Here is a 10,519-nt window from a genome sequence, read left to right as displayed (position 1 = left end):
CTTGTTGATTGTTGTTATGATCAAATTAATGTAAATTAAAAACATAATGTACATCGGACTTTGAGGGATGTTAATCACATTATGTAAAAGAATAATGTGTAAAATCTTTATTAGATTATTCAAAGTGTTGGCACACATCTGCATTTTGGAATGAAGGGAGTAAATACAGATGAAAGAAAGCTTTTCTGTGGCAATAGCAACGTAAAACATTCAAATATACACAGCAAAGGATGATAGTTATCGCCTTTTCCAGCTGCCTTTATATAAATATAAATAAAACATCACAGCAATAATGTCTAGCACAATACAACAGACAAGAGACAGAGCTACAGAACGAAGGGCCTTGAAACGCAGAACAGAGTGAACAGTAGAAAAACAGGCGGATGCTAACGCTCACACACATCTCCACGTCTTCCTAATCAAACGGGCTTCGAGTCTTCGATATCGTAGGTCTTACACACTTTGTCTTACAGCCACATCTCCATTCGTCAGCAGTATTAGTTCTGCAGTAGCAATTTTCTTGTGGACTGCAAGGGAAATGATGTTGAAACATCCTTCTCCAAGTAGTGCCCAGCCGACTGTAAAAGAGCCGTGTGATTTCTAAGTATATGGAATCTCGAAAAGAAACCGGAAGTCAGTCGTTGACCTCAGTTTCCTTCAGTCGGGTCCACAGATATCCACAGACGGTGTAAGTTCAGCTGCTTTATAGAAGGGCGATGGGCTTGCTGTTGGCCGGCGCGCCCATGTACTGAGAGGACAGGTGGTCCTGGGTGGTGTAGGAGGTGTAGAGGCCCGTCACTTGTACATCTGACAGCGACATGTTCACTCCAGTGGAGGAAGGAGTCAGGTTGGTGCTTCCCAAGTCACAATCTGATAGTCGCAGTGGTGAGTTACTGAAGGTACCCAAAGCATCCAGGTTAAAGCTGTCATCCTTCATTTCCTCCCACAGGTTACCTGAGCAGATCGACTGAGAGGTTAGTGTTCGATGCAACAAAGCTGTAAAGCAAACAAAAAAAACACGTACAAATCATATTTACCTTGAAGGGCAAAGTCCATGATGCTGGGGTCCAGTGCGTCCACCTCCGTGTGCGTATCCCCGTGCATACTGTAGAAATCGTCCGTGGGCTTGCTTGGGTGCTGGGTGAGTGGACTGTGGGACATGTCCGGGACCGTGTGCAGGGGAGGTGTCTGGGCTGGGGCGGGGGACATTGGAGCCAAGCGGGCCTGAGCGTGGAGCTGGGCCTGAAGCTGCTGGTGGTGGTGGTGGTGGTGGTGGTGGTGCATGGGTAAACAGGGCAGGGAGAGCGTGACTATTTGCTGAGGTTGCATCTGGGTCGGGACGGGCAGTGCGAGGCCAGTGGGACAGCTGGGCAGACGGGTCATGCCGGGGTCTAAAACCTTGCGTCTGCAGTTCTCCGGGCGGTCTGTGATCAGTTTGTCCAACTCATCTGCAGGAAAAACACAAAAATGTTGAAGTTAATATGTGAAGTCAGAGACTTTTATTAGAAGTAGGTACTCAAATAAATCGGCTTCTAACCGGGGTTGGCCATGCTGCGGCGGATGGCTGGGAGGTCCTTGCGTTTCCACTTCTGCATCTCCTCCTCCATCTTGTCAATTTTGGCAGGATTCAGCGCCCACAGACATCCCTTACGGGATGAACTGCTTGTCTTGTTCTCCACTTTCTCAAAGCATTTGTTTAAAGACAGGTTGTGTCTGACTGAGTTCTTCCACCCATCAGGTGCAGTCTGCAAAGAGAGATGAGTCAGGCTCTTTATCCGCATGCACCATCTCTTTTACTCCATCTGTTTTATAATTAGAGAGTATCATACCTTGAAATAAGGGAAGTGTTCCTTCATAAAGCTATAGATCTCACTGACTGGGAGGCTGCCAGTTTTGCTGTTCTTCAGAGCCATGGCAATCAAACAGCTGAGAAGAATCACCAAACAAAATTCTTTATTCAAGAGTATGTAGAAGAGGAGAAGGATACACAAGATAGTTGGGGAGATTTGTCTGGAATTCTATTTCATCTACATAAGTGAGGTCTGACCTGTAGGAGTAAATTGGCTTGGGGAAAGACTTGGGCTGCAGTTCCTGTTCTTGTGGAGCCAGGCGAGGTTGCGTGAAAATACTTTGGTTGTTGAAAGAGACGTTGCTATACAGCCCACCACTTGAACACTATAAGCAACCACATGAAAAATAATCAGTAGCTTTAGGCTTTGCCTTCATTCATCTTGACCAATTTACCAACAAAAAAACAAGAGCACGGTACTTTATTAGCGGAGTTTTGTACCTGTTGTCCAGTTTGGGTCAGAGAGTACACCTGCTGGGGGGCCGGCTGGTAGACTGAGGTAGGACACTGGTATCCTGGAGAGGGCATCCCATTCATGGAGAACGGAGACATCTGTGATGCAGAGAATGTTTGTCAATCGACCCAATAAAACATAACACGTACACCTTTTTTTTTTTTGTTTGCATTGCTGTCAAACTCACACTTCCGCTGTGGGTGTTGATGATGCTGATTCCCAGAGGGCTGTGCTGCATGTTGCTCTGCAGGTGGAGCATGGAGCCTTGACCCGCTGTCATCCCAGACATGTTACTCAGCTGGGCTGTGACAAGAAGCAGACACATTACCATTAGAATAACAGAAGGTTATCTGAAAAACAGATGTAACCAAACACAGATAAAAAACAGATGTGTGTGTTTTTTTTCTTCCAGGTGATTTCAGAGTTGCTATCATTTCTTTCTTGACGGGGACAAAGTGGAAAGTGGTGGGAAATTGGGTTTGCCGTTTTTCATCTGCTGACCACAATATTAAAATAGGCAAAAGCCTAGAGCTCAAACTCCCCACCAAAACTATCCAAATTGATTATTCTGCGGTTAGCTGGGCTGTGTTTTAGAAAACAGTCAAAACGTCAATATTGCGTTGCTGCACGTCTTTTGCTATCAGACTGTGTTTTTATCTGCAGATGCTAGAAATCCAGACAATGGTGATTAATCCAATCAGAGAGACGATGCATTTTTTGAACGTTGCCCTGTCCCCTCCCTGTCCTCACCTGTCTGTTGCTCCAACAGGCTGCCCTGGGAGGGCCCGTTACTGTGGCCTCGGCCATCGGCCATCTGCTGCAGTCGGGGCACATCCACGGAGGTGAGCCATGACAGAGACTGCAGGTCCCCAGGGAGGTCCTCCTCCCTCAGCTGGGAGGGGTCTGTGGTCAGAAGCCTTGGAGGGAGAGAAGGGGGGGGGGGGGGGGGGGGGGTTAACACACGGCTGCCAGCTCAGACACACACACAAAGACCAAAAGTGGAATTTAAATCTAACATTTGAATGTTTTCTCCTTCAAAGTGGGAACCACTGCAATGAGTCTGAATGTGGGCAAACGGGGCCGGAAGCTGCTGAGTGAAACCGCGTATTGACACAGCCATCCAGGATTTACCCAAAAGCAGGTTCATTTGTCTGGCAGCGACAGATTAAAACAACAATGGGGGAGTTAAACAAGCTTTCCATTCACAATAAATCGTCAGTTGAAATTGTTTTTTATTTTTAGGTTGTAGCACTTTGTTTTCACCACTGTTGATACTTTTCAAATGTTTCGATAAGGACATAAAAAAGAAATATCTATTTAATTTGATGTAGTATTTCATATTTTATCCCTAATTTTATGAATGCTGTGCTATGAATTGGATTAAACGCAGGATTTCTGCTTAACCAGTGCACTGCCAGTTACAATCAGCTTTCAGTCCTCACGTCTTTTATGTGGCGAGTCTCAAAGAGAAAGAACAGAAAAGACAGGAATCCTCTTGAATCCTCTCCAGTCCCCCTCTGCACACACGCACACACACACACACACACACACACACACACACACACACACACACACACACACACACACCCACACTTACTGTGCAAGGGTTTGGTAATTGGGGTCGCTATGACAACACCTACTATTCAGTTAGGGTCTGTGGACAGTGTAAGAGCTCAACCCCCCCTTCCTCATCCACACACGAAACAAATCTCCTAATAAAAAAAATCAACCCTGTATCAGGTGACCACAGTCTCGCCTTTCACCATTGGCTGAATCACAAGTAAACAACGCATCAGATCGTTTGAAACACGGGACAGCAGCACATGTTCCCTGCAACAGTTGGCCTTGTCTATTGAAAAATGATCACCTATTGTGTCCCAAACGACAAATCTGCCCAGTGGCACGTGGCTCTATTGTCTTCCCCAGACCCTTCCTTGATTGTCTCTGTCGTTTCTTTTCTTTACACAGCCCCCTGCATTAATCTGTTGGAATGACAGCCCTCACATAAGAGGGACAAATAGGATGCCATCTGCTTTCCTGTCCCTTTCCAGCCTCTATACTTGCCCCAACCCTCCACCATTACCCCCCCCTGCCTCTCCCCACACACCCGGGCCAGAGCGGGGGTGCAAATGTAGTTTGAGGTCAGGACTCTCTGTTTGCAGGATGAATAAGTGACATCATTGCAGCCAGAAATCAGCAGCACACGTCCTGGAACACATTGCATGCGTCAGTAAATGATTTAGCGTCTCACTGCAGCAGGTGGCAATGTGGAGTTTAACATCCTGCGCGTTAGTGTGGAAATATCTCAGTGGAGATTTTGATATTTACAACTTTCAAAAAACAATTTTGATGCATAATAATATTTATATAATAATATGTATAAATGCTGAGAAAATGTCCCCTTGCAGGACTAATAGAATAACATCAATAGAGTAATAGACTATACATCTATGTTTGTCCCCTTTTGTTTAGTATTTTACTCTAAACAATATTTGTTAAGGCTTTTCTTTCCCTCTTTGTGTCACAAATCCACTAAAAGTTGAAATTTGAAGTAAAAAAAATGGCTGAATACAATAGAAACAAATAGATGTTACACGGGCGGGGGGGGGGGGTATTCCCACCTCCCCTCTGATCCGAAACCAGCAGCATAGAAATTGCTCACTGATGCAAAGCATGTTGAACTGGTGTCTTCATGCATCATCCAAGCCTTCCCAGAGGTTCAACAACACTAAATATTGCACCTCCTCCTCCTGCCACCCTCCTTCCTCCTCTGCCTGCCTGCCTCCTTTTCTAATTGGGAGCCACTTGCGCACACTGGTGACCCAGAGCGCCCGTCTCCCCCCCGAGCCGGCAGGCGGAGAGGCTCAGGCTCTCCGTGTGCCGACAGCGGGAGTGTAAACAGAGCTGATGGTTTCTGACAGATCCATTCAGACTGAAAATCATTTATTCTTCAGGATTTTTTTCTCTCTGTCCTTTTCCATGAAATCCCCCATGCACAAAAAGAGCTGTCCATCTACCTTTTCTAAACATAGTGGGGTTAGACAGCTTGCACCGTGACCATTCTGGAAACACCTTAAAGCGGTTGAATAACATAAATATGGGTCTTACTTATTGAGGCGTCACATATTTGAGTTTTTGCCAAGATGCAACAGAAAATAATCAAGTTGTTTACTGCTAAAAGCCCTGATAGAACTGAACATATTTTAAATGACAAGTCTCACCTGTAGTCCTGTGGAGATGGATGATGCCCAGCATTATCAATTATTCCTGACATCCTGGATGTTATTCCACTTTCTATCATTTCCTGGGATATGTGGTACCACTGCAATGAAAACAAATGATCAGACTTTAGGTCATCCTCCCAGTGGCTCTTCAAACTGAGACAACAATACAAATTACATGATTCAAACTTTGGAATAATGATGGCAGACCGCGCTTATTTATAAGAAAATAATTTAGAAAACATCCTCAAAAAGCAAACCTCTTAAATTCAAATGTATGTCCCAATGAACATCAGACACAAGGGTTAACATATTAAAAAAGAAATTAACAGCAGTAAACCAATTGCTATGTGGCATCAGTGTGCCTTTGTTGTCGAAGCCCCTGTTTGAATGTTTTTAGATCCCCTAATTGAATTCCATGAAAAATATATTTTATATATATTCCATATATATAGCTTGTATTCAATAAGCATTTATAAAATTTATCACAAACCTGTCTAGTCACATTAGCTCAGGTTTAATAGCTTGGGTACAGAAAATCCTGGTTAAATCCTGGGTAAAGAAAACAATAAAATGCCAATATTCTCATAAAAACTGCAATCCTACAAAGTCTAAGATGCTAAAAGACAGAAATAACAATGAGTTTAAAAAAATCACCTGTTTTGGGAGATAATGAAGAATGTGTGAACCAGTCGCGAGCCCACGTACTGTATTTCTCTGTGTTGCACTTGATTCTCCAAACGCCGTTTTTAAATTTCCCTCTCTGGAGCTGTCCGGCGCTCGCGCATGCGCAGTGGAGGCCTCAGCACAGCTCCCATTCGCTCGGGGCAAAGGAGGTTCCCATGAGTTTGACAGCTGCAGTTGATGCAGTGACTTGTCAACGCGAGCGTCAAAATCCGCACCTACCACGGCGAGTGCAGACGTGGAGATGTTGAGGTTTTATTTTGTTCTCAGTTTTTTGTTTTTCTTTGGCGGGGGGGGGATTTGTTTCAAGGTGTTATGACGCAGTTGTAGTGCGCTCCTCCGCATCCAGACATTGAAGTCCTCCTGTTATAAGATGATGATTCAAGAGATGGGAATGTAAAATTATGGTTCCCTGTCTGTCTCACGCTGTCACATGTATCTCCAGTCACACGCAGACAACTTAATAAAATACACAAAATACATGAGATCAGGCCGAAATCCGGTTGGTCAGTCAACATATATACGGCAAAAAGTGTTTTTAAAAAGAAAAAAGTTGAACCAGACGAAGCGCAATAAAAGCAACAGAAAACCACCTGTGTTGAACGAAAAAATAAACCCAATTAGAAATCAACATGGAATCCGCTTTGCTCATATCCTCCTGTCAGCTTATTCCCGGGAAGCTCCCTCGACCGGGTCTGAAACGATGTGCGTCGCTGCTTGTGGAGGCATCTGCGAGTGTAAGTGTGAGTGTCAACTTTTTTTTAAGGGAAGTGCTCGTAGATAATTTGCTTCCCGCCGCCGTGGCCGCGTCCTGCTCCTCTCAGCAGTGGGAAAAGGAGCCGGGGAGGCGCGTAGGGAGGGCCAGAGGAGCGGGGGCCGGGGGGCCGCGGGGGCCGCGGGGCTGCAGCAGTAGGCGGCAAAGCCACTCGTGTGTGTGTGTGCGTGTGTGTGTCGCATTTCAGTACAAGTCGATCCAGAAAATACAAAATGATTTTCCCCCCAACTCCTCGCTGAAGTTGAAGTGTAAAATGATGTCAGAGTTGAATGCACAATGGACAAATAGCATCTTTGATCTTGGCGTCATTTTAAAGACACTAATTGACTCGTGTCCGTAGTTTGGAAAATTCATCTTTGCATTACAAAATACGATAAGTGTTGAACAGCAGCGCGTATTTGTTTGTTTAATTACCGATTCCACGGATTCTGAGAGAAATACATTAGTGGGCCAATTTGATTGCGGGCATTCATGGACCCCAGGCGTCCTTACTGGAACTCCAGGGTTCCACCCCCCCGCACAAAAGACAAGTAACATTACGTTGGTTTACAAAACATTTAATGGGTTCACTTCCAATTTAAATACCTCAGTCTAATCTCTTCTGTGATTCAATAGATCATCAAGAATTACATAAATATTTCTGGTGTCGACAAGAGGAAAAAGCTCTGAATGAGCTGTAACACGTATGGCATTTTTTTATATAGCAGACTTAAATTTGAAATGTTGGAGATTTACATTTTCGAGCGGAAATTAAACAGGAATTCCTTGAAGTGTGCAGGGAGACTGCAGTGGCAGCAGCAGCATCATCCCCATGGGACCCTACAGATGGTAAATCGGCCCGTCACAATGGGCACAATCGATGATTACATGCATGAAGGTAACGGACAAAAATCAGAGCATCCTCAGAGAGACGATCCCGAGGTCCTAAAGCCCGCCGGGTTGTGATCTGTTGATGATGACGACGATGACGTATATTTCGAGTAGCAGGATGATCACTGCACAGCCTAAAAATACCATAAAGATAATCAGCCACGAAGTCCATGAACAATTTATTCATAAAGATAAACAGAAAGATCCAACTAGTGATCCAACCATTTAAAATGATCGTTTAACTATCTTCTGTTGAATCATTACAGTATTGTATTTATTTTTGTGATAGTAAACTAAATGTCTTTAGGTTGTGAAGTGTAAAAAAAACAAACAAGCAATTAGATAAGATGCATTTTGGGAAATTCAGATTTTATTTTAAATACTTACATTAAAAACATCTGTTTTTTTTTAGATCCAGTTGATTGTTAATCAACTTAATTTATTTTGAAGTGAAGCAAATATCATGTTGCAAAGCTTACCGTTTTCTGTTTGTCTATCGTACCCTATCAGTCACCCCTGTAAATACAGCTTGTTACATAAGATTAGATCAGTCTTCACTCAACACCACTTTCTGCTGTGTTTTATTACCGATGGAGTAACTTCAGGCAGCGACTGTCTCGACATAATGTGAGATCTTTGTCAGTTAAAGGTCTAACTGTAAACGTATACTGTAAATCTTTTATTGCCAGGGCTTTGTATTATTCTGTCCCTGTGCACCTGTTTATGCATTCAGTTATTCTAACCATAACGGAGATATTAAATTAAGGTGCCGTTCGTTTATTTATTCGTGTATTTGTTTTAGGACTATTAAGTCTCTGAGAACTTGAGGGATACATTCAGAAAAGAGCACGAGGACTCACTGCAGCCCAGGAACACACAGCGATGGCCCTCCTCATTCAGGCCCGTTCAGGAGTAATGTGGAAACAATGGGTTCACCGCCTGAGGGTTGGCCTGTGTTTGTAGCCTGTGTTTTTGTCTTGCACCAAGTGTTTACTCAAAACACATCAGCCCCTCTGAGAACGAGGTCAGCTCGCTCCTTCTAATCTCCTCTGCAGGCTAGAGACAGAGTGTCCCCCTAAAACAAGGTGTCACCCATAGTGACCCTCTGGCCGCACAGAGGAAACTGCTGTCAGCCATGCTTAGCCGAGGCGCAGCGGCAGTATCCTGCCAGAGACTTTGTTTTCTCAGTGAAGCTCCAATGAGGACGGAGCAGAGCGCTGGGCCTCCGGTTGTCCTGTCAAGGGCCAGTCGGTCTGAGACGACTTACATCGCCTTCCCGTGTATTTACACCTTCACAGAAGAGACACGTGAACAATCGTCAAATGAGCCAACAACAGTTTTGTATCATCTTTCAACTTTATAGTAGACAAGGAAATGTGTTTATTTCAAAACAGTATTATGATGTTGACGGTTGAAATGGAGTTGTTGAGTCCTTTAATTGCAGCTCAACACTTTTGTAGTTATAATATAATGTATTATAAATCAAAATATATAATGCACTTTACACTCTTATTTAATTGTTACCCAGAATATGTGGACGGGGGCTGTGTGTGTTTGTGAGAGTGGCAGGGTGGGTTATTTCCATTTTGTTTGATGGGAAATTCTACTTTAACAAAATGTATCAGTTCACACAAAATGATGAAATGTTCTAGATTATTTTGTCAAAAAATGGTGAATAGTTACATTTTTGTAAATATACCACACCAGCCAAAAGTTTGGACACACTTTCTCTTGTATGAGAAAATGTGTATAAACCTTTGACTGGTACTGTAACTTATATTATCTAATAATGTTTAAAAGGAGCCTTTTTCTACATTTTTTTCTTCAGTATGCAGGGATTTGGATTCCAATGGATTATTTTCACATTGTATTAATACAAGTTTCATTCAACAGTTCTAAATATTTCTGTTTCCACACACTTCAAAACCGTGAGTATTGGTCAGTATTTGTTAAGCTTAAATGCGCCTTCAGGTCCCATTACATCATTCTCTGTCCTACACGACATGTGAATTCTCCGGACAGGCCGCAGGACCTTCAATTGTCCCACAGGATCACAGAAAAAAAGTATCTTTAAGGTTTAGAGAGGTCAATGGTGTTGACCTTTGACTGACCTGTGTCAACACCAAAGCCTCTGGTTTGAGGCGGGGTCAGTTCTTTTCAGTGCCCTAAAGGGTACAGAAGGAGCAAAAGTCCTCTTCTTTTTCCACACCCAATTGAGTTTAAAAGAGGCTCATTTCCAAAAGAGCTCTCGGTAACTTTTTAATGTGTCACAGCAGGCACATGGTGTCCCCTTAGGATGGCACTCAGACACCCCTAAGTCAAGTTGTCTGATTCACTGTGCATTTAGTTTCTGCAATGACTTTTCAGAGGTTATTTGAGTTGACACATGTTTTACCCCTGTTTGTAGGTGGTTGATGGGTGAAGGAAATGCAATGCATTTCTTAAAGGTACAGTAATAATAATAATGTCACATAAGTATAAATATATAAATAACATACAAGTAGTAAGACATGTCCAAATTTAGGTATGAAGTAACCTCAATCGCGGCCTCATTTTGGGTCTGAAATGATGACGGGGCCCAGGCTTTGTTACGCTGCTCTGAAAGATTTGAATAATGGACTATGAAAGAAGGATGGATCCAAAGAAAGGGAGAGGGGAAGAAAAAA

The 10,519-nt window shown here is 43.4% G+C and overlaps 1 protein-coding gene across 1 annotated transcript; it reads right to left on the bottom strand.

Moving 5' to 3' along the window:
- Positions 1–92: 92 nt before the first annotated feature.
- On the bottom strand, positions 93–7,161 carry foxn4 (forkhead box N4). Its single transcript, XM_040194741.2, has 10 exons — positions 6,182–7,161; positions 5,525–5,625; positions 3,054–3,220; positions 2,491–2,606; positions 2,291–2,401; positions 2,048–2,175; positions 1,830–1,926; positions 1,538–1,745; positions 1,038–1,448; positions 93–954 (listed from the first exon to the last, which is right to left on the bottom strand). Exons 2-10 carry the CDS (start codon positions 5,602–5,604, stop codon positions 704–706), a joined length of 1,569 nt encoding a protein of 522 aa, XP_040050675.2. The 5' UTR covers positions 5,605–5,625; positions 6,182–7,161; the 3' UTR covers positions 93–703.
- Positions 7,162–10,519: the final 3,358 nt, after the last annotated feature.

Source organism: Gasterosteus aculeatus, chromosome 13 (assembly GCF_964276395.1).
Source record: "Gasterosteus aculeatus chromosome 13, fGasAcu3.hap1.1, whole genome shotgun sequence".
Taxonomy (NCBI): Eukaryota; Metazoa; Chordata; class Actinopteri; order Perciformes; family Gasterosteidae; genus Gasterosteus; species Gasterosteus aculeatus.
This window is presented reverse-complemented; position numbering and strand designations above follow the sequence as displayed.